General features: G+C 47.0%; 1 protein-coding gene across 2 annotated transcripts in view; it reads left to right on the top strand.

Moving 5' to 3' along the window:
• The window catches only part of LOC143804786 (dihydroxyacetone phosphate acyltransferase-like), a 236,278-nt gene that overhangs the window by 130,987 nt on the left and 80,629 nt on the right, over positions 1-24,662 (top strand). For both annotated transcript variants that reach the window (XM_077283224.1, XM_077283225.1), the window contains exons 11-12: positions 136-215; positions 4,543-4,680. In XM_077283224.1, the coding sequence (XP_077139339.1) occupies positions 136-215; positions 4,543-4,680 (218 nt within the window). The remainder of the gene's footprint in view (positions 1-135; positions 216-4,542; positions 4,681-24,662) is intronic.

Genomic DNA, 24,662 nt, shown 5'->3' with positions numbered 1-24,662 from the left:
AAAATCTATGGGCCGAACATAGATCTCCATATGGATGACTTAGCAAGGTTATTCCTGTAAACATATTGCTATTTTTTGTACTAATATTTGTGCTACTTGTTCATTTAGAATTTCAGTGTTGGGTTTATTTTATAGATAACATATATCAATCATTTTGCTTCCTGAGGAATCTTTTTTCAAAAGAATTTATTCTTTTCCACGGCTCTGAAGAACAGGTAAGGACAGAAAAGAAAACTCAAAGAACCTGAAAAAAAAACTGTTTTTATAAATATTACATGCTACAGTATATAAAATGTTACACCACTTATGTCAGATGCTTTATTCAGAACATCCTCTAGTAGTCTCAAAATGCAGTAATTTTCTTCCCTTCAGAAAGTGTGAATTCAGCCCTATGTGTTTGCTTTTGCATTTGTACACACTTTGAGCTTAGTATTTTTATACTATGTATTCTTTATTTCATTCTTAAAACAATAGTAATGTGCAGTTTTCATACAATAGATGCTTTTATTAATTGGACTTAAATATACACTGCTCAAAAAATAAAGGGAATGAAAATCCCACATCCTAGATATCACTGAATGAAATATTCCAGTTGTAAATCTTTATTCATTACATAGTGGAATGTGTTGAGAACAATAAAACCTAAAAATGATCAACGTAAATCAGAACTAATATCCCACGGGGGTCTGGAGTTGGAATGATGCTCAAAATCAAAGTGAAAAATTAAGTTACAGGCTGATCCAACTTCAATGGAAATGCCTCAAGACAAGGAAATGATGCTCAGTAGGGTGTATGGCCGCCTCGTGCCTGTATGTCCTCCCTACAATGCCTGGGCATGCTCCTGATGAGGCGGCGGATGGTTTCCTGAGGGGTCGCCTTCCAGACTTGGAGTAAATCATACGCCAACTCCTGGACAGTGTGTGGTGCAACGTGACGTTGGTGGATGGTGCGAGACATGATGTCTCAAATGTGTTCAATCGGATTCAGGTCTGGGGAACGGGCGGGCCAGTCCATAGCTTCAATGCCTTCATCTTGCAGGAACTGCTGACACACTCCAGCCACATGAGGTCTGGCATTGTCCTGCATTAGGAGGAACCCAGGGCCAACGGCACCAGCATATGGTCTCACAAGGGGTCTGAGGATCTCATCTCGGTACTTAATGGCAGTCAGGCTACCTCTGGCGAGCACATGGAGGGCTGTGCGACCCTTCGACGAAATGACACCCCACACCATTACTGACCCACTGTCAAACCGGTCATACTGTAGGGTGTTGCAGGCAGCAGATCGCTCTCCATGGCGTCTTCAGACTCTCACATCTGTCTCATGTGCTCAGTGTGAGCCTGCTTTCACCTGTGAAGAGCACAGGGCGCCAGTGGTGAATTTGCCAATCCTCTTGTTCTGTGGCAAATGCCAAGCGTCCTGCACGGTATTGGGCTGTGAACACAACCCCTATCTGTGGATTAATATCGGAGAAACTAGAGTCCAAAACTGGCCAGAAAGATAACATTGAAACATATTTATTGAAAATTCAATTTTCACCTAAAAATATCATATATAGTAAAAAACCATGTTATAAACAATAAGTTGTGACTAAATCCATAAGTGCAACCAGTGCTACAGGTTCACAAGACGGGACATTAATACATTAATTGTTGCGGCAGCAAAATACTTATAACCTCTGCATGTGTGCAATTAGGTCTGATGCATAGCAGCTAGAGTAAATGTTACGATGGCACAATGGCACCGACCATGTCACGCATCATACACAAATACCCCGCAACATGTAAAACGTTAGTAAAAAGGTAAAGGGGTTAATTACCCATAAGTGTCCGTAATGGCCCGTCTGGATCCTGGATCAGTACCCCAGGATCCAGACGGGCCATTACGGACACTTATGGGTAATTAACCCCTTTACCGTTTTACTAACATTTTACATGTTGCGGGGTATTTGTGTATGATGCGTGACATGGTCGGTGCCATTGTGCCATCGTAACATTTACTCTAGCTGCTATGCATCAGACCTAATTGCACACATGCGGAGGTTATAAGTATTTTGCTGCCACAACAATTAATGTATTAATGTCCCGTCTTGTGAACCTGTAGCACTGGTTGCACTTATGGATTTAGTCACAACTTATTGTTTATAACATGGTTTTTTACTATATATGATATTTTTAGGTGAAAATTGAATTTTCAATAAATATGTTTCAATGTTATCTTTCTGGCCAGTTTTAGAGTCTTGTTGCTCCGATATTAATCATGTGTTATTGAGTCACCGTGCATATGTAATTTACTGACGTCTATTTCTATATTCCCTATCTGTGGATGTTGGGCACTCAGACCATCCTCATGGAGTCGGTTTCTAACCGTTTTTGCAGACACATGCACATTTGTGGCCTGCTGGAGGTCATTTTGCAGGGCTCTGGCAGTGCTCCTCCTGTTCCTCCTTACACAAAGGCTGAAGTAGCAGTCCTGCTGCTGGGTTGTTGCCCTCCTACGGCCCCCTCCACGTCTCCTGGTGTACTGGCCTGTCTCCTGGTTGTGCCTCCAGCCTCTGGACACTACACTGACAGACACAGCAAACCTTCTTGCCACAGCTCGCATTCATGTGCCATCCTGGATGAGCTGCACTACCTGATCCACTTGTGTGGGTTGTAGAGTCCGTCTCATGCTACCACGAGTGTGAAAGCACAACCAACATTCAAAAGTGACCAAAACATCAGCCAGAAAGCATTGGTACTGAGATGTGGTCTGTGGTCCCCACATGCAGAACCACTCCTTTATTTAGTGTGTCTTGATAATTGCTAATAATTTCAATCTGTTGTCTATTCCATTTGCACAACAACATGTGAAATTGATTGTCAAATAGAGTTACTTCCTAAGTGGACAGTTTGATTTCACAGAAGTTTGATTTACTTGGAGTTATATTCTTTTGTTTAAGTGTTCCCTTTGTTTTTTGAGCAGTGTATTTTCATTCTCAGGTACAACAGGAGTCAAAAGTTTTTACATCTTTTCTACTATTCTTCTTTAACTATAGCCATTTAGCAAGCAGTGTGGTTATTTGCAGTTAGTATGAAATTAAGATTGATATACTATATTGTTCAGGCTATAGGACAACCTTAATGCACCCCAGATTAGACAGTAGAAAATAGAAAAAAAATATATTCCCTACTAATTTATTATGGTCATGCATGGAAGGGTCAATACCACTATGTTTCATGATCTTGGGTAGAATTGGGAGGTACTTGTTACTAGCTCCGGTTAGTGTTTCTGCAGAATGGTCATTACACACATACAGTTTGACAGCACACCATTATGGACACTGTGCAGCGCACATATAGACGCAGCATTGCTGTTCACACAGCATACACACCCCTACACACTGATTTTATTAAGGAGTGAGTGTACACTATTACATTTTGAAGTCCCTTTCAATGCTGTGACTGATCACATCACCTGAAAAGCTCTGCAACTAATCAGGACCATGCAGCATCTCGTGATGTGCAGGTTTCTAAATGTATTTTCTTTCCTGCCCTGCACTGATCAAACAGATCAGAGTTGGGCTGAGAGAGAAATACGGATCTGCACACACCTTGCTCTAGGTAATTGGGAAGGATACTGTAGCAGGTTTGTGTTGAATCAAAGGAATTAATGCACACTGAGACCAGTGCTAAGTCACTGAACTATCACTAGTTACCATTACATAGAAGCAAGAGCATCGTGATTAGAGTCTGCCCTCTCTGCAAAGCCAAAGACACCATATGAGACATAGTCTGCATTAAGGGACACCTTTCAGAGGAGATGAAGTAATCAATATGATTAAGAATCCAAATTAGAGCATCAACTGATCCAGATGAGCATAAAGATGTGCGATACCCAGTTCTGACCTCTGTTCGGTCCCTTGATGCGGCCGAGCTTCACCACTGTGGCCGGCATTCTGAAACCAGCATCTCTTGGGCCCCTCTGTCGCTTCCTAGGTCCTGTAACATCATCCTGCCAACCTATGGAGCAGCATAGACGTCTTGGCCGAGAGTGCCAGTTGCAAAAGGAAGTCTGTAAACGGCACATCTCTTTTCTCATCTCATAAACTAATACAAGTGTACACAAGACATTTACAAAATCCTCTAATATTCTTAGACCATACTGTACTTCATTAGCACCTTCTTAAGGCCAGTGTCACACTTGCAACTGCAATGTCTCTTGCCTCAATACCCGTCACTGCCGCCGGCGGTTTGGACCAGAAATAGAAATACATAGTAATACATGCAGCCGCACACTCCGGTCCTGAGTGCCAGCGGCAGTGCCGGTTATTGAGGTGAGAGACTCGCGTGAGTTTCTTGCATTGCAGTTGCAAGTGTGACACCGACCTAAAGGTGCAAAACCGTTTCCAGTGTGATTACTTTTAATGGGTTAAGCTAAAGGTTAACACCTTTAAATATGAAAAAATAATATCCACACTTAAACGAAGGAAAATGTTCATGATTTCATCACATATGATTCTTTTTTTCGTGTAGAAATATATAACTTTTTTTTTCCTGACAGGATTTTGAAGAGGGTTGCCTTCTTCTGTCCAAGTTAAATGTTATCAGCAGGACACCTTATGACCTTTTTGTGAACGAGAATGACAGTGTTTGTCAGTTTTTATATGGAATGTTGTATTCAACAATCGAAGGATACCAGGTATAAAATCGCATGACCTACAATATTTATATGTACATTGTAAGCATACTACCCTGCCTTCTCCATATGACATATGAAACAAAAGCATCGAAATGTTTTTGGATCCATTCCAAATAGTTACCATTACTGAAAAGGGATAAATATTTAATCTCCCCCTTTAGTAGCTGGGACTAATAACCACATCCAGTGGGTTTTTGTCTCGTGTCCATGTATGGAACGGACTGACAGCCAACACTCATCTCTTAGGGGCAGCATTGAGCGCATGTATGGAGCAGGCTCACAGTCGCCAACCTTCTTAATTGCAGCAATCCAGTAGCTCTGAATGCTGCTGTTTACCTGCTGAGAAATCACTGTCATTGCTGACAGAGGCATTTAAGAGGTTTGATTTGAAGGGTCGGGGTGTTTACTCGTACATAACCCCTTAATGTAATCGCTAGATGTCAATGGAATACCATAGCAGCTAGGGGAGGGCTGAGTCTTCCTTCACGTCAGGCTAAGTTCCCACAATTAACCCCTTAGTGACAGAGCCAATTTGGTACTTAATGACCGAGCCAATTTTTACAATTCTGACCAGTGTCACTTTATGAGGTTATAACTCTGGAACGCTTTATCGGATCCCGCTGATTCTGAGATTGTTTTTTCGTGACATGTTGTACTTCAAGTTAGTGGTAACATTTCTTCGATATTACTTGCGATTATTTATGAAAAAAATGGAAATATGGCGAAAATTTTTAAAATTTTGCAATTTTCAAACTTTGTATTTTTATGCCCTTAAATCAGAGAGATATGTCACAAAAAATAGTTAATAAATAACATTTCTCACATGTCTACTTTACATCAGCACAATTTTGGAAACAATTTTTTTTTTTGTTAGGGAGTTATAAGGGTTAAAAGTTGACCAGCAATTTCTCATTTTTACAACACCATGTTTTTTTTAGGGACCACATCACCTTTGAAGTGATTTTGAGGGGTCTATATGATAGAAAATAACCAAGTGTGACACCATTCTAAAAACTGCACCCCTCAAGCTGCTCAAAACCACATTCAAGAAGTTTATTAACCCTTTACGTACTTCACAGAAACTAAAACAATGTGGAAGAAAAAAATTAACATTTTACTTTTTTTTGCAAACATTTTACTTCAGAACCATTTTTTTTAATTTTCACAAGTGTAAAAACAGAAATTTAACCACAAATTTTGTTGTGCAATTTTTCCTGAGTACGCCGATACCCCATATGTGGAGGTAAACCACTGTTTGGGCGCACCGCAGAGCTTGGAAGTGAAGGAGCACCGTTTGACTGTTTCAATGCAGAATTGGCTGGAATTGAGATCGGACGCCATGTCGCGTTTGGAGAGCCCCTAATGTGCCTAAACAGTGGAAACCCCCCACAAGTGACACCATTTTGGAAACTAGACCCCCCAAGGAACTTATCTAGATGTGTGGTGAGCACTTTGAACCCCCAGGTGCTTCACAGAAGTTTATAACGTAGAGCCGTGAAAATAAAAAATCGCATTTGTTTTCACAAAAATGATTTTTTCGCCCACAAATTCTTATTTTCACAAGGGTAACAGGAGAAATTAGACCACAAAAGTTGTTGTGCAATTTCTCCTGAGTACGTCTATACCCCATATGTGGAGGTAAACCACTGTTTGGGCGCACCGCAGAGCTTGGAAGTGAAGGAGCACCGTTTGACTTTTTCAATGCAGAATTGGCTGGAATTGAGATCGGATGCCATGTCGCGTTTTGAGAGTCCCTGATGTGCCTAAACAGTGGAAACCCCCCACAAGTGATACCATTTTGGAAACTAGACCCCCCAAGGAACTTATCTAGATGTGTGGTGAGCACTTTGAACCCCCAAGTGCTTCACAGAAGTTTATAACGTAGAGCCGTGAAAATAAAAAATCTCATTTTTTCTACAAAAATGATCTTTTTGCCCCCAAATTTTTATTTTCACAAGGGTAACGGGAGAAATTAGACCACAAAAGTTGTTGTGCAATTTCTCCTGAGTACGTCGATACCCCATATATGGGGGTAAACCACTGTTTGGGCGCACCGCAGAGCTTGGACGTGAAGGAGCACCGTTTGACTTTTTCAATGCAGAATTGGCTGGAATTGAGATCGGATGCCATGTCGCGTTTGGAGAGTCCCTGATGTGCCTAAACAGTGGAAACCCCCCACAAGTGATACCATTTTGGAAACTAGACCCCCCAAGGAACTTATCTAGATGTGTGGTGAGCACTTTGAACCCCCAAGTGCTTCACAGAAGTTTATAACGTAGAGCCGTGAAAATAAAAAATCTCATTTTTTCTACAAAAATGATCTTTTTGCCCCCAAATTTTTATTTTCACAAGGGTAACAGGAGAAATTAGACCACAAAAGTTGTTTTGCAATTTCTCCTGAGTACGTCGATACCCCATATATGGGGGTAAACCACTGTTTGGGCGCACCGCAGAGCTTGGAAGAGAAGGAGTGTCGTTTTACTTTTTCAATGTAGAATTGGCTGGAATTGAGATCGGACGCCATGTCACGTTTGGAGAGCCGCTGATGTGCCTAAACAGTAGAGACCCCCCACATATGACACCATTTTGGAAACTAGACCCCTTAAGGAACTTATCTAGATGTGTGGTGAGCACTTTAAACCCCCAGGTGCTTCACAGAAGTTTATAACGTAGAGCCGTGAAAATAAAAAAATCGCATTTTTTCTACAAAAATGATCTTTTTGCCTCCAAATTTTTATTTTACCAAGGGTAACAGGAGAAAATGGACCCCAGAAGCTGTTGTACAATTTGTCTTGAGTACGCCGACACCCCATATGTGGGGGTAAACCACTGTTTGGGCGCATGGCTGAGCTTGGAAGCAAAGGAGCGCCATTTGACTTTTCAATGCAAAATTGACTGGAATTGAGATCGGACGCCATGTCGCGTTTGGAGAGCCCCTGATGTGCCTAAACAGCAGAAACCCCCCAAAAGTGACCCCATTTTGGAAACTAGACCCCCCATGGAACTTATCTAGATGTTTAGTGAGAACTTTGAATGCCCAAGTGCATCACAGAAGTTTATAATGCAGAGTCGTGAAAATAAAAAATATATATTTTTTAACAATAAAGATTTTTTAGCCCCCAAGTTTTTATTTTCACAAGGGTAACAAGAGAAATTGGACCCCAACAGTTGTTGTCCAATTTGTCCTGAGTATGCTGGTACCCCATATGTGGGGGTAAACCACTGTTTGGGCGCATGGCAGAGCTCGGAAGGGAAGGAGTGCCATTTTGGAATGCAGACTTTGATAGAATTGTCTGCGGGCGTTATGTTGCCTTTGCAGACCCCTAATGTACCTAAACAGTAGAAACCCCCAACAAGTGACCCCATTTTGGAAAATAGACCCCCCAAGGAACTTATCTAGATATGTGGTGAGAACTTTGAATGCCCAAGTGCTTCACAGAAGTTTATAATGCAGAGTAGTGAAAATAAAAAATATTTTTTTTCCCACAAAAAAGATTTTTTTAGCCCCCAAATTTTTATTTTCACAAGGGTAACAAGAGAAATTGGACCCCAAAAGTTGTTGTCCAATTTGTCCTGAGTATGCTGGTACCCCATATGTGGGGGTAAACCACTGTTTGGGCGCACGGCAGAGCTCGGAAGGGAAGGAGCGCCATTTTGCAATGCAGACTTTGATAGAATTGTCTGCGGGCGTTATGTTGCGTTTGCAGACCCCTAATGTACCTAAACAGTAGAAACCCCCACAAGTGACCAAATTTTGGAAACTAGACCCCCTAAGGAACTTATCTAGATATGTGGTGAGAACTTTGAAAGCTCAAGTGCTTCACAGAAATTTATAATGCAGAGTAGTGAAAATAAAAAAATATATTTTTTTCCAACAAAAAAGATTTTTAGCCCCCAAGTTTTTATTTTCACAAGGGTAACAGGAGAAATTGGACCCCAAAAGTTGTTGTCCAATTTATCCCGAGTACGCTGATGCCCCATATGTGGGGGTAAACCACTGTTTGGGCGCACGGCAGAGCTCAGAAGGGAGGGAGTACCATTTGACTTTTTTAGCGCAAAATTGGCTGTCGTGTTTGGAGACCCCCTGATGTACCTAAACATTTCCGCGGATGCGTGGCCGTAACTCTGCCCCCTCCTCCCCAGGACATAGACTGGGCAGCGGATGCGTTGAAAAACTGCATCCGCTGCCCACGTTGTGCACAATTTTCACAACGTGCGTCGGTACATCGGGCCGACGCATTGCGACCGCCCCGTACCGACGCAAGTGTGAAAGAAGCCTTAGGCTACTTTCAGACATAGCGCATTTTTGAGCGCTATTTTGCGGGCGCTTTTCAAAAATGCGCAATGTCATTTTCGTCTGCCGGCAAAGTGAATGAGAAATTCACTTTGCCGTTCAGACACACCGCAAAAAAACGCGGCGCTTTTGTCTGCAAACACGCCGGCGTAAAAAGAATTGACATGTCAATTCTTTACGCAGCGGCGTGTCTGCGTATCCCCCTAGGGCCCCATATTACCTTCCACACACAGCACCTTTGTCCTGGGTGTCGGCGTCTTTGTACGGAGGGGTTGACACCCAGGACCGGACGTGACGTCGGACAGGAAGAGGGAAGCCCCCGCCCCCCAGTGAAGCAGCATGGAGTCCTTCTGTGTGTGTGTGTGTGTGTGTGTGCGTGTGTGTGCGTGTGTGTGTCCCCATGCGACGCTAGTGCCACCATTGTGCTAAGTCGCCGTATGGGACTACTACTCCCATCCGGTATTAGGATGGGAGAGTTGTCCCTGTGTCCGGCGACTTAGCACAATTGTAAAGTTACACAAAACACCTACACACAATACACATACATGACACACAGTACATACAACATATAACACAGAGTATATACTCACCAACAGCACACTTGTAGGCGAAGCCCTCGATCCTCCAGGAAAAAATCCAAAAATAATAAACCAAATTCATACTCCCTGTCCGCAGAATCCATAAAACGAGTGTCCCACGCCGATCGGCTGCTCTCCGGCGATACACTGCCAGGAGCGAAGCTCCTAGCAGTGTATCGCGTACTGTTCCGGAGTTCAATGACTCCGGCGTCTCGGTTAACAGCAGTACAGCTGCGTTGAACTTTCCCACGCAGCACTGCCGTTAAGCGAGAGTGCCGGGGTCAATGACCGCCGGTAAACTCGCTCGCGCATGCGCAGTGACACACCGACAGGAACTATGGCTCCTGTCAGTGTGTTGCTGCAGCCGTGGAGAGCTGACATATCTCTGGATGTGTCTGTTCTCCATGGAAAATCTTGATACGTGGCACTTAAATATGTGGCAATTAAATACGTGACACGTGGCACTTATACGTGATACGTGTCACTTAAATACGTGGCACTGAAATACGTGATACGTGGCACTTTGATACGTGGCACGTGTCTCTTAAATACGTGGCACGTGGCACTGAAAGATGTGGCACGTGGCACTTTGATACGTGGCACGTGGCACTTTGATACGTGGCACTGAAATATGTGGCACGTGGCACTTTGATACGTGGCACGTGGCACTTTGATACGTGGCACGTGGCACTTTGATACGTGGCACGTGGCACTTTGATACGTGGCACGTGGCACTTTGATACGTGGCACGTGGCACTTTGATACGTGGCACGTGGCACTTTGATACGTGGCACTGAAATATGTGGCACGTGGCACTTTGATACGTGGCACGTGTCACTTAAATACGTGGCACTGAAATATGTGGCACGTGGCACTTTGATACGTGGCACGTGTCTCTTAAATACGTGGCACGTGGCACTGAAAGATGTGGCACGTGGCACTTTGATACGTGGCACGTGGCACTTTGATACGTGGCACGTGGCACTTTGATACGTGGCACGTGGCACTTTGATACGTGGCACTGAAATATGTGGCACGTGGCACTTTGATACGTGGCACGTGTCACTTAAATACGTGGCACGTGGCACTGAAATATGTGGGACACGTTGCACAAAAAAGTTACATGTAGTTTTTTTTGTGTTGACGGTCCGCCGAAGCACGACGCATCCGTCGCACGACGGATGCGACATGTGGCAATCCGTCGCAATGCGTCGCTAATGCAAGCCAATGGAGAAAAAACGCATCCTGCAAGCACTTTTGCAGGATGCGTTTTTTCTCCAACGACGCATTGCGACGGAAGCCAAAAAACGCTAGTGTGAAAGTAGCCTAACCCTAGCCCTAACCCTAAATTTAGCCCCAACCCTAACCCTAACTCTAACCCTAACCCTAACTCTAACCCTAACCCTAATTTTAGCCCCAACTTGTCTTCTCCTGCCGGCCGGCAGATGGCAGCAGATGGCGGGCGCACTGCGCATGCGCCCGCCATGATGAAAAAGCCGGCCGGCAGGAGAAGACAGAAGAGGACCCAGGGACCCCGGGTGAGTATGATAGGGTCCCCGAATCCCCCTATTTCTCTGTCCTCTGATGTGCGATCACATCAGAGGACAGAGAAATAACTGATCGCTTTTTTTTTTTTTTTTTTTTTTGCGGTCGCCGGTAAACTGTTAATTACCGGCGATCGCAAAGCAGGGGTCGGTGCAAATCGACCCCGATCATGTTCTTTGGGGTCTCGGCTACCCCCGGCAGCCGAGACCCCAAAGAACATCCGGGTGCCGGGCGGCGGGCGCACTGCGCGTGCGCCCGCCATTTTTTCCCGGAAAAAAGATGGCGGCGCCCATGGGGAGACACGAGGAGCACCGGGGGAGGTAGGTAAGTATTGGGGGGCTATTGGGGGCCATCGGGGACCACATTTCTCTGTCCTCCGATGTGCGATCACATCGGAGGACAGAGAAATTAAACGGCAAATCGCGTTTTTTTTTTTTTTGTTGCGACCGCCGGTAAACGGTTAATTACCGGCGATCGGAACTCGGGGGTCGGTAAAAACCCCCCGAATCATGTTCTCTGGGGTCTCGGCTACCCTCGGCAACCGAGACCCCAGAGAAAATCCGACTCTGGGGGGCGCTATTCACTTTTTCCACAGCGCCGTTAATTAACGGCGCTGTGGTTTAAGTACCCTTAGCGGCCGCCGTTAAAAGGCGTATCGGCGGTCGTTAAGGGGTTAATTTTTGACACTGTTTATTTTCATTGTGCAAAATAAATCAGCGTCTTACAATTCCTGAAAAATGGATGGGATTTAAAGAAATCTCATGCCCACTGTGCATTTTGTTACCGGAGCATAAACTGACCTGCAATGCATCTTTGAAATCCACAACATGGCAATTTGTCTTGTGGTAATTATTGTTATATTTGAGACTTTTTTCCATAGACTAGAATGAGATGAGAAAATTTGCAGGCAAAAAATTAGTATGTGTTTTCAGTGCGTTTCTGCAGCGTTAAAGTACTAAAAACACCAGCAGTTCTGCACATGACTTTATCAGTAAAGTTTTTTTTTAATCAAAGCCAAGTGTCAGGAAGTATATAAAACAAGGCAGCTTTATTTAAAATATAATGCATAAAAAAAAACAAAAAACGCAGTAGAAATAAAGCACAATAAAAACACACTCAAAAGGGCAATGAAAAAAGAAAAAGTAACTTAATTTACATAATAATTGCAGAAATGCTGCAAAAAATCTGCAAACGCCCCAAATACTCATTGTGTGAACTTAGACTTCAGGCTGAGCAGTTTAACATAATAGTACAATCCTTCTATATTATTTCTAAACACTCTTTTTTGGTGATTACTTTGTATCTCCGTTCATACTGCACCCACACACACAAATGATACACCATTTGAAAGTTAAACTTCCCCCCTTCAGCTAGAAAATAGCTAAACAAACCACACATCCACGATGTGATCACAAAATACAGTTTAAACATTAATTTTCATAAACCTGCAGTAAGAAAAAATGACCTGCAGGTGGCACCACACTACCCCAAAGCACACTACCACAAAGCTGCTTACAGACATCACAAACAAATCCTAACATTTGCCTTGGGGGCTTTCCAGCTTGCCGAACTCTTTGCCCAGCCAATTTCAGGCACATTGGAGGATTGCACACTTCACTGCAGGTGAGTCACATATGCAAACACATTTGTAAACATGCACTGCCTATTCAGTTGCACACTTGCTCAGTTTATACTCCACCGACACACACAAAGGTCAAATTACCTGCAGGTGACATTTGCATTGGGGTCTTTCCAGCTTGCTGAAGTGCTTGCCCAGCCTATTTCAGGCAAATTCAAGCATTGCACACTTCACTGCAGGTGAGTCACATATGCAAACACATTTGTAAACATGTCACGTCAGCGTGTCACAGAGTGCGATTCCGGAAGTTCCATTGGCATGGTGGGACGGCCCTGCACACGCGCGCTGACATGGGTCCTCTGGACTGTACACTTCCGGCATCTTGCACCAGCTTCTGCCTTCCTTAGCACCATTTAAAATGCATCTGTACACCTTTGCAACCTGCCCATGCCCCTTGGAAGAAGCAACTGCGAAACGGCGCTCGTTGGGTGGTGGGGGAGCTTTGCCAGTTAATTACATTTCGTGCACAGATTTCCTGCGCTTTATTCCAGCTTCAATAGCAGGTAACATGCTATATGAATTGAACCATATGAACCATACCTCCTTCATTTGGACTGTGTCTTTTCCACTCCCCCCCCCCCTTGGTGAAGGCGGTATTGTTTAGTGTTGCAATCACTTCCCAGCATTAAATAGCAAGGTATTTACATGACATTGGTATTGTCGACTGCTACATACTAAGTTCTCTCCCGAGAGTCACCGACCCTTCTCCCGATCCCCAAAATAAAGACATGACCCCCAAATGGATATAATTGGCCACAGCGGCCTTTATTACAAACAAACAAAACATATAACAGTACATAAGCTGGAAGGGGTCCTTGAAGCTAAAAATCTGGTGTTAACCATATGATAAACTAGTGGACAAGAACCAACCATAGCTTACTCTCAGCCGTCACCCCACTGGCTCGAGAGCACCAAAATTACCCCGGAGGGTTACCATTGTCCACTTTCAACTTAGGAATCTGGCCCACCGTTGCCAAGATTCCCCCAAAACACCAGACCCGAAACCAAAACTTATACCAACTGGAGAATCCATATCCCGATGGATCCCCCAGGCCAATTTAGCACCAACTCCAAGGACCCCTCCCACCGCCACAACGAGGGTACTTGACCCCCCTCAAGTACCCGAGACCCCACCACCCCTAACCGCTATGGCTCTTTCAATTCCGGTCTGCAGCCCAAGTGCCCACAAATCACTGCCCACGGCGTTCAAATGGACACCATCGCCCAGAAGAAATTAGTCGCCTCCACATTCCAGCTTGAAATGCCGGACTGCCAGACCCCCATTTCGAACCACAAAACCAGACACTGCCCGATTAACCTTGACACGGGCTTTGTTAATCTTAACGACCGACCTAGCATGCCTCCAAGATTTCCGCGGAACAATCTCTGACCACACTACGGACATCTTCCGAAAGGAAACCCACAATCTCAGAAGGTCGTGCTTGATGTCTCGAATCAGCTCCCGACAAGGTCAAACTCCCAAGTCATTCCCCCCGACATGTAACACCAAGATATCAGGGGGCCTGTCCAACCGAACTCCATTATATACTTCTTGCATGACACTGTTCCAGCTCAAACCCCGGAAACCCAGCCACCTGATAACGGCCACGTCCCTTGAAAAACCCAGCTGTCTTCCATCCCGTCGGATGTCCGCGCGCTTCGTGCCCCAATACACGAAGGAGTGACCGACAATCCAAACCAACAACGGGGTTGAACCTGAAAAAAACAGAAACAGCTTAAAACATTCAGGCAAAACACACGAAAACGACCGAACAACCAACCTCTCAAGGCCTAACATAAGTCCGATAACGGCCAGACTCCCACCGACCTATCCTCTGTACCACTGTAGGAGCCAAACCACCCAGCGCGGCTTCCGTAGCAGCCCCAATACGAAAAGAATGAGAGGCGAATCTAGAAGAATCCACCCCCATGGCAATTAATCCCTGCCGAAAAACAGCCACGAATTGATATCTAGAAAGAAACGTCCCTGTCATGGTTAGGACAAGATTATGTCTTGTACTCTCAGGGTTAAATGTTCTCAGCCTCTCTTTCAGCATGGGAGGGCTATTTATACTCGCTCCTAACGTGGTGTCCCTGTCAGCTATAGGTTTTCTGCAGTCTGTATGCTTGACCTTTGTAGTGTGTGCTGGCTTGCTTCGTGTCTTACTGTTACCTGCTTTATTCGCTTTCCTGGATTACTGACCCCTGGCCTGGCTTCTGACTATTCTCTGATTCTCCCTGTTGGTATCTTGTAATCTCCTGGTACGACTTCGGCTTGTTTCACTATTCTTTTATGCTTATCCCTTCCCTGTTTCCCCAGCGTTTGGCTCCGCCCCCTGGCCGCCTCCCACTCTGTCACATGATCGTAGGTCCTTTTGCTCTACTTAGTCATTCTGTCTCATGTGAAAGGTCCTGTTGGTGTTCATGTTAGTTTCCCGGTTTTCTGGTCCAGCTCTGTTTCTGCTGGAAGCAGTTTCCCCAGCAGCAGTTATACCCGGGTACCGTGACATTATAGCTGACCTGATAGATTTCTCCCTGGTGTGGGGGGTGGTGTTTGTATACCATGGACCCGGTACAGGATCTCACGGCACAGGTTAATGAGCTTTCTCAGCTCTTGCAGAAGCTGTCTGTGGAACAGCAAGCCCTGGTCCACTCGCACCAACAGGTGCAGAGAGATGTGGCAGGTGCTTTACAGGTGTCTGCTCCATTTCGGTCCCGGGAGGGGGGTCCCTTTGATGTATCCTTAGCAGACCCTGAACCGCCGGTAAAATTACCCGACACTTTTTCTGGAGATAAACAATTGTTCAGGGTCTTTAAGGAGGGATGTAAGTTGTTTTTTGAGTTACGTCCCCGGGCCTCTGGAAATGAAAGGCAGAGGGTGGGGGTAGTTATGTCTTTATTAAGGGGTTCCCCGCAGGCATGGGCTTTCTCTCTCTCTCCCTCTGCTCCTGAGCGTATGTCTGTGAATCTGTTTTTTGAGTCCCTGGGGCTCATTTATGATGAGCCTGATAGAGTGCGTCTTGCAGAAGATATGGTGATGAGTGTGACACAGGGGAAGCACTCCGCTGAATGGTTCTGCTCAGAGTTTAGGCGCTGGGCAGCTGAAGTTTCTTGGAACGATGCAGCCCTGAGGGGGTTATTCCGCATGGGTCTGTCTGACCGTCTGAAGGATGCTTTGGCACTTCATCCTCCTCCTGATACCCTGGAGGACGCCATGACACAGGCAGTTCGTATGGATCGGAGACTCCGTGCTAGAGGAATGATGCAACAGGAGACTTCATTGTTCTCTAAATTATGTGACGCTGCACCTGTATCTGAGCCCATGGAGATTGGGTCAGTTTCGGTCTCTGAGAGAGAGAGAAGACACCGCTGGGACAATCAACTGTGTTTTTACTGTGGAGCCTCTGGTCATTGGAAAAGGAATTGTCCATCCTGCCCTTCTGTGAAACCATCTGAGAAACGACTGAGTCTGGGCAACAATCGAGGAGGTTGTCCAGACTCCCAGGTACATTTTTTCTCACATACAAAACTTGTGCTCCAAGTGAAATTGGAACTTGCTGGTGGTCCTGTGGTGACAACGGCTTTTGTTGACTGCGGTTCTTCCATTAATTTGATTGATGCCCAAGTTGTGACTCGTAATAAGATAGGGACAGTTAGGTTAAGAAACCCTGTTAAAATTGTGGCTGTTGATTCATCTCCTCTTACCCGGGATGGAATTTGTTTCAGGACTGATGTTTTTTCTCTGAAAGTGGGTTCCACTCACGTGGAGCAATTAAGTTGTTTTGTATTGAATAATCTGCCTGCAGGACTGGTCCTGGGAATGCCCTGGCTGCAACGCCACAATCCTGCCATTGATTGGGGGGCGGGGGAGATTACTCAATGGAGATGTAAAAGTAATGGTCCGTGTTGTAACCCGGGACCTTTTGTTAACCCGATAAAGTCTGTATCTGTGTCGTCTGTCGGTCTGGAGGGTATTCCGGAGTACCTGAAAGACTTCGAAGACGTGTTTTCCGAAAGTGAGGCCGAGGCGCTTCCACCACATCGACCTGGTGATTGTGCTATTAATTTAATCCCAGGAGCCAAATTGCCCAAGGCTCGTCTGTACAATTTGTCTGGGCCTGAGCGCCAAGCCATGAAAGAGTACATCACTGAGAGTCTCCGCAAGGGGCATATTCGGCCTTCTGTTTCACCCGTCGCTGCGGGGTTTTTCTTTGTGAAGAAAAAAGATGGTGGTTTGCGACCATGCCTCGACTTTCGGGAACTTAATAAGATTACTGTGAAAAACACGTATCCTCTTCCTCTGATTCCTGATTTATGTAATCAACTTACTGGGGCCAAATGGTTTTCTAAGCTTGACTTACGAGGGGCTTATAACCTGATAAGGATTCGAGAGGGAGATGAATGGAAAACAGCGTTTCTGACTACCGAGGGCTTATTTGAAAATTTGGTTATGCCCTTCGGTCTCACTAACGCCCCTGCGGTGTTCCAGAATTTCATTAATGTTGTTTTTTCTGACCTGATTGGGCGCTATGTTGTCATTTACCTGGATGACATCTTGATATACTCTGAGGACAGTCAGTCTCACTTACACCATCTTCAGACAGTTCTTGTGAGACTCAGGGAGAATCATTTATACGCTAAATTGGAGAAGTGCTCATTCTTTATGCAAGAACTGTCTTTTCTGGGATTAATTGTATCTGGGGATGGGTTCCGCATGGATCCGGGGAAGGTTCAGGCCATTTCAGATTGGGTGCAGCCTCATGATCTGAAGGGGTTGCAGCGATTTCTGGGCTTCGCTAACTATTATAGGAAGTTCATTAAAGGGTTTTCGCAGGTGGTAAAACCCTTAACGGACCTCACACTCAAAGGGGCGGAGGTAAAAAATTGGTCCGAGGCCGCAAAAAATTCCTTCCAGACCCTGAAGAAATGTTTTATTTCAGCCCCTGTGTTGATACAACCCGATCCGTCGAGACCTTTTATCGTGGAGGTTGACGCATCGGAGGTAGGGGTGGGGGCAGTGTTGTCTCAGGGCCCGTCTACCCTCACTAACCTTAAACCCTGTGCCTTTTTCTCTAAAAAATTCTCTTCAGCTGAGAGAAATTATGATGTCGGCAACAGGGAATTGTTGGCAATTAAATTGGCCTTTGAAGAATGGAGGCATTTTTTGGAGGGGGCTGTACATCCCGTTACAGTCATCACGGATCACAAAAATTTGGCCTATATCGAGTCTGCTAAGAGATTGACCCCCAGACAGGCTCGGTGGGCACTTTTTTTTTCTCGGTTTCATTTTACCATTACGTTCCGACCAGGGTCTAAAAATGTAAAGGCGGATGCCTTGTCCCGGAGTTTTGATAGTGTGTCCCCTCCAGAACCTCCTTCCTCCATTCTTCAACCTGGAGTGGTTGTGGCTGAAGTCTCATCTGAGTTACAGAGAGAGATTTTGGAAGCACAGTCACAAGCTCCCAGGAATAAACCCCAAGGTAAATTGTTTGTACCTGATCATTTCCGTCTCACACTTCTGCAAGAATTTCATGACTCTGTGTTGAGTGCACATCCTGGGATTGCAGCTACCCGGGGGGCAGTAGCTAGGAATTTTTGGTGGCCTTCTATGGGTACTGATATTAAAAAGTTTGTGAATTCTTGTGGGGTGTGTGCTCGCTCTAAGAGCTCTCTGGTCCGGCCGGCCGGGGAATTGGTACCTTTGCCAATTCCTGATAAACCTTGGACACACCTGTCCATGGATTTTATCACTAATCTTCCTCCTTCAAAGGGCAACTCTGTAGTCTGGGTAGTAGTTGATAGATTTTCTAAACAAGCCCACTTTGTGCCATTATCTACATTGCCTTCTGCTGAAACCTTAGCTCGTTTGTTCATTCAGCATATAGTTCGGTTGCATGGAGTCCCTGTGAATATGGTGTCTGACAGGGGTGTGCAATTTGTTGCTAGATTTTGGAGGGCTTTTTGTAAAAAGTTGGGGGTTACGTTGTCTTTCTCCTCTGCTTATCACCCGGAATCTAATGGTCAGACTGAACGCACCAACCAGTCGTTGGAGCAGATTTTAAGATGTCTTGCCTCTTCCAGACAGGAGGACTGGTGTGAGGTATTACCCATGGCAGAATTTGCATTCAACTGTCGTATTAATCAGTCTACTGGCAAATCTCCTTTTCAGGTTAACTATGGATTTGTTCCGCAATTTGGAGAATTTTCCCGCATGGATTCTGGTTGCCCTGGTGCTGAGGGTCTGGTGCAACAGTTAAGAACCCTTTGGAGGGAGGTTCAGGGTAATATCTCCAAAGCTCAAAGGAGGTACAAACATTTTGCAGACAGAAGGAGGGGGTCAGCTCCTACACTGACAGTGGGGGAGAAGGTATGGTTGTCTACCCGTAACATCAAACTTAAAGTACCTTCCATGAAGTTGGGCCCCAGATTTATAGGTCCATACAAGGTATTAGAGGTGATCAACCCGGTGGCCTATAGATTACAGTTGCCCGCCTCCTTCAAAATATCTAATGTCTTTCACAGGTCCCTATTAAAACCTGTGGGGACGGTTAGAGAAGATTCCTCACATAATGTTCTGCCTGTGTTGGTAGAGGGTCAGCCAGAGTATGAGGTAGGGCGCATCATTGATTCACGGTGGATGCGTCGAAGGCTTCAGTACTTAATTCATTGGAAGGGTTATTCTATTGAGGATCGGTCATGGGTTCCGGCCAGTTCTGTGCATGCTGATCGACTGGTGCGGGCTTTTCATGCCAGGTACCCTGAGAAGCCTGGGAGTCCAGTGGCCTCCCATTAAAGGGGGGGTACTGTCATGGTTAGGACAAGATTATGTCTTGTACTCTCAGGGTTAAATGTTCTCAGCCTCTCTTTCAGCATGGGAGGGCTATTTATACTCGCTCCTAACGTGGTGTCCCTGTCAGCTATAGGTTTTCTGCAGTCTGTATGCTTGACCTTTGTAGTGTGTGCTGGCTTGCTTCGTGTCTTACTGTTACCTGCTTTATTCGCTTTCCTGGATTACTGACCCCTGGCCTGGCTTCTGACTATTCTCTGATTCTCCCTGTTGGTATCTTGTAATCTCCTGGTACTACTTCGGCTTGTTTCACTATTCTTTTATGCTTATCCCTTCCCTGTTTCCCCAGCGTTTGGCTCCGCCCCCTGGCCGCCTCCCACTCTGTCACATGATCGTAGGTCCTTTTGCTCTACTTAGTCATTCTGTCTCATGTGAAAGGTCCTGTTGGTGTTCATGTTAGTTTCCCGGTTTTCTGGTCCAGCTCTGTTTCTGCTGGAAGCAGTTTCCCCAGCAGCAGTTATACCCGGGTACCGTGACAGTCCCGTCCTCGTGACACAACAAAGGCCCATTTCTGTTCGGTTGAAAACCATCAAATACCTGCCAACAACGAATAGGACACATGTCCGATCCCGGAACCGCGACCAGTACCACTTTCTTACCTCTCCCCACCTGATCCGTCTTAGACTTCCGAATCAAAAATTCCAAAGACCCCCCGGACACAAAAACGTCTCCCGCCCAAAGCCCCCCTTGCCGAACAGTAATAGGGGAAACAAGCTCACCCACTCTCAAAGCCCCGAAAAATGCAAGGGAAAAAGCAAGCCGAAATAAGGCAGCCTCAAAACGGGAATCACAGATATCATCCAGCCGCGCACCTAACTGCTCCAACATCTCAAATGACACCGGGCGCCTGCGATCACCTCGGGTGCCTGTTCTTCTCATCCCCTTCGCTGCTTGCTTCACCAAAAAGGACTTCGTCAAATCCTGAAGACCCCGTAGCCGAAAGCCAAAAGCCAACCCTGCCAATATCCAGTCAACCTTGGCCGCCGACCATCCGTGGTCCGCCCCATGTCTCAACCATAACAGCAAGGCCCCGACTTGATCCTGTCCCGAATCAGCAACACCACATGACGCCAACCAAATCTCCCAAGAACTCCATACCAACCAATAGGCCGACCACGTACTAGGAGCCAAGGATGCCTGAATTAAAGGTACCGCAGCCCGGACACCACGCTCCAAAGTTCCGCTGGGCATTCCAACCCCGTCTCCTTGGCGTCCGGAGCCAGCGACCGAAAGCGCTCCCACTGAAAACGAGACAAAGAGTCAGCAATACAATTCTGAACACCGGGCACGTGAGATGCCGTAAAATAGGCATTCAAGGACAAACAAGACAATACCAACTGACGCAGTACTCTGATAACCGGAGGTGACGATGTCGTCAAACTGTTGATGGCACATACCACTGCCATATTGTCACAATGAAAACGAACCCTTTTGTTCAGAAAATCATCGCTCCATAGCTGCACTGCCACCAAAATCGGGAAAATTTCCAGCAAGGTAATATTCCTTACCAACCCGTTTGCAAACCATTCTTCCGGCCATCGTGCGGCGCACCAACTGCCCCGAAAAAAGGCCCCGAAGCCAAAACCACCTGACGCGTCAGTAAAAAGATCCAAGTCGGCATTAACCACCACGTCCTCCATTAACAATGAACGCCCGTTGTAACACACCAAAAACCGGTCCCAAACCTCCAACAGCCGACAAACGAACAAAATGATGAGGGGCGCTCACCCCAGCCGTGGCACTAGCTAGCCTGCGGGAAAAAACTCTCCCCATCGGGATAACTCTGCACGCAAAATTCAATTTCCCGAGGAGGGACTGCACTTCACGCAATGGCAACTTCTTCAAACGCCGTGCCCGAGCCACCTCATGCCTCAAACCAAGCACTTTGTCGACCGGCAGCCTAAACTCCCACTTCACCGAGTCAATTACAATGCCCAAAAAGGAAAGACTCGTACACGGACCCTCAGTCTTTTCAGGCGCAAGTGAGACCCCAAACCGCTCAGCGATCCAAACAACAGTTTTCAACAGAACCTCGCAACAAGAAGACCGATCAGGGCCGACGCACAAGAAGTCGTCCAAGTAATGAATCACCGAATCCAAACCGGACACGTCTCGAACTGCCCATTCAAGAAAAGAACTAAAGGCCTCAAAATACGCACACGACAACGAACAACCCATTTGAAGGCATCTGTCAACATAAAACCCGCCGTCCCAATAACAACCTAACAACCGCACGCTATAGGGATGAACCGGCAATAAACGAAAAGCCGACTCAATGTCGGTCTTAGCCATCAACACCCCTTTGCCACAACTGCGCATCCACTTGGCTGCCTCATCGAACGATGTATAAACTACTGAACAAAGTTCTGGGTCGATCCCATCATTTACAGACCTCCCTTTTGGATAAGATAAATGCTAAATGAGCCTAAACTTGTTAGGCTCCTTCTTAGGAACCGCAACCAAAGGTGACACAACCAAGTCGTCAAAAGGCGGAATGGGAAAAGGTCCAGACATCCTACCCAACGACACCTCCTTACTTAATTTTTCCGACACCACCGATTCGTGCAGATCAGCCGATCTAAGGTTCTTGAAACTCTGCGGTACGTCAAAAACAGGGGCCGGAATGCGAAACCCCATGCCAAAACCCGCTCGGAGCAACTCCGCCCTCTCCCTATCAGGGAACCTATTTAGAAAGGGGGCCATCGCGTCCAACCTCACCGGCGTCGCCCCCTTTGGAATTACCATCGGGCTTCCCTTTTTTCTTAAAACATCTGGACGCTCCATGGGAAGAACCATTGCAGTGCGAGCACAAGTGCTTGAACTTGCAAGTTGCTCCAAATTTACACTGGCCCTCGTTGAACTGCCAGCACACTCCGTGTTTCTGACCGCCGGATTGCCCTGACTGACCCCTGGCTCCAGAGGAGCTACCGTGTGACGCGGCTTGGCCGGAAGCTCCGGCCCCGCTTGGAAAGGAATGACCGAACTTTGTAGGCGCCATAGCACGCAACCACAAACCAATATCTTTCTGGTCCCACCGAATCGCGGGACGAACCGCCTTCCGCTGTCTGAACTGCTCGTCGTACCGCAACCATGCTTGGCCCCCATAAGCCCTATGCACCTCCCCTATAGAGTCCATGTAACAAAACAAAGCGGAGCAGTTCTCGGGGGCCTTCTCACCAATAACACTTGCCAATATCGCGAACGCCTGAAGCCAATTCACGAACGTCTGAGGAATAAGGCGCCATCACCGTTTTTCCTCACCCTCCTTCTTATTATCCTCTTTCTTGCTCTTATCCAAATTAAATTTCTCTAATGGCAAAAGCGAAAAAATCTCCACGTATTCGTCTTTCCAAATCTTTTCCCGCACCTCCTTCTTCAAATGAGCCCCTAGCGGCCCCTCAAAACAGACATACACCTTGCCACGCGCCTTATCGTCTAAGCGGATGCCCCTTCCTTTTCTTTCTCAGTCCGTACAGAAAACGATACTGGCTCGGCTAAACTGACCCGCCCCGTAAGCCCGCTGCCCGACAAAACAGGCACAACATCAGAGGAACTCACCCAGGCTGACAAAGGGGACGTCCCTGGCCTAACGCCGCCCAATCATGTCAACAGCTCCCGAACACCCGACAAAAGCTCCCCCACTCCCTCGCAGCGCGCAGCCGCCTGCCCGTTAGCTCCCTCCCCCCATTCTACAGACTCCCCAACCCGATCCCCTACAACAGATAGATGTATGCGTCGGAAACGCCGAGGACAAACATGACATAGACTGGTTCTCACAAGGCTGCAGGGGAGCCGTGATCCCCCCAGCCACAGATGTCGAGGTCGTCCAGCCGTCTCCCTGTCCCGGCGCCGTCCTCAGGCCCTCTTGGCAACGAAGTCCACTTCGCGACGCAGGTCCCGCAGTCCCGGTCCCTGTAGAAGGTGCTGCAGCGGAGCCGTCCATCACTGCCAGGCCGGCTATCTGGTCCACCACCATCAGACCCTGCTGAACGATAAGGCGCCGACCTGTTCGCAGAGGGGATAAGGGAACCGGGATCCCTGTTGGAGTCGGGCTGCCCTGCCGAGCCTAGGGCGCCGCCTGCTGCTGCCTCTGGGGGACTCCCACGCCATCTCGCATTGGTAGGGGGAGCAGGCCGTGCAGCCTGCACCGCACTGCAGCGGCCCGCCGTGACCTCGCTTCGGACCCCTGCAGTTCTGGCGCGCGCAGGCCCCGCCCCCCAGAGTGAGGAGGGAGAAGGCCTGACTGCCGCCGCAGACCCCAGCGCTGCAGTAGGATTCCTCCCAGACCGCGGCCTGCTTGGGCGTTTGCGGGCAGGCGCGCGGTCTGGAGGGTCCCCGGAGGGGCTCCTGCGCCGCCGCTGGGGTGCCTGAGGCAGGTCGGGGGATAGGCGCTCAGGAGGCCTCCCCCGCCGGGACCGCCGTTCGCCGGAGCCGCCCGCTGTAGAGCCGCTGCCGCTACCTCCCAGGATGCCGGCCACTTGAGCCTCAAGCCAGCCAGGGGGCTGAGATGCAGCCGCCGCCCGGAGCTGGGAAAGAACGCTGTCCACGGAGCTCATGATAGGTGAGTCTGTGTCCTGCTCTGACCGGGAAGTGACCGGCTCCACCCCCCACCAGGGCAATATTTCCCGGGCTTCCCACTGATTCCCATCCCCTCCATGCATTAACCCCCAACCTCCCTTATGCCTTGCTCCAAACCCCTGCCATGACGGCTTCCGCGTACGTCGCCTGGGAGGGGGGTTGGGCGGCTCGCTCCTGCCTGCTCTTTGCTGGATACATATCTACTTTTTCCTAAGGGAGCCTAGAAATCCTTGACACTTTGATCCTAATTAACCTGTTTTCTCTTTTTGTAGCCTTTTTAACTGTGCACATTATGTATTTGTATATCTATTAATGACTATACTGCAGTCAAAATTATCCATATGTATTTATTAATACTGGCTAACCTCCCCCTATGATTGGAGGTCCCCTTTATGTCTATTTTTATTATTACCCAATTTTTATTTATCAATAAAAATTCACTATTTTAATTGTATTTCCCTCTTCACTTATTTTTCTCTTATGACACCATACCATAAATGA

Source organism: Ranitomeya variabilis, chromosome 2, assembly GCF_051348905.1.
Source record: "Ranitomeya variabilis isolate aRanVar5 chromosome 2, aRanVar5.hap1, whole genome shotgun sequence".
Classification (NCBI taxonomy): domain Eukaryota; kingdom Metazoa; phylum Chordata; class Amphibia; order Anura; family Dendrobatidae; genus Ranitomeya; species Ranitomeya variabilis.
Note: the sequence above shows the minus strand (reverse complement) of the source record. Positions and strands in the feature narration are given on the sequence as shown.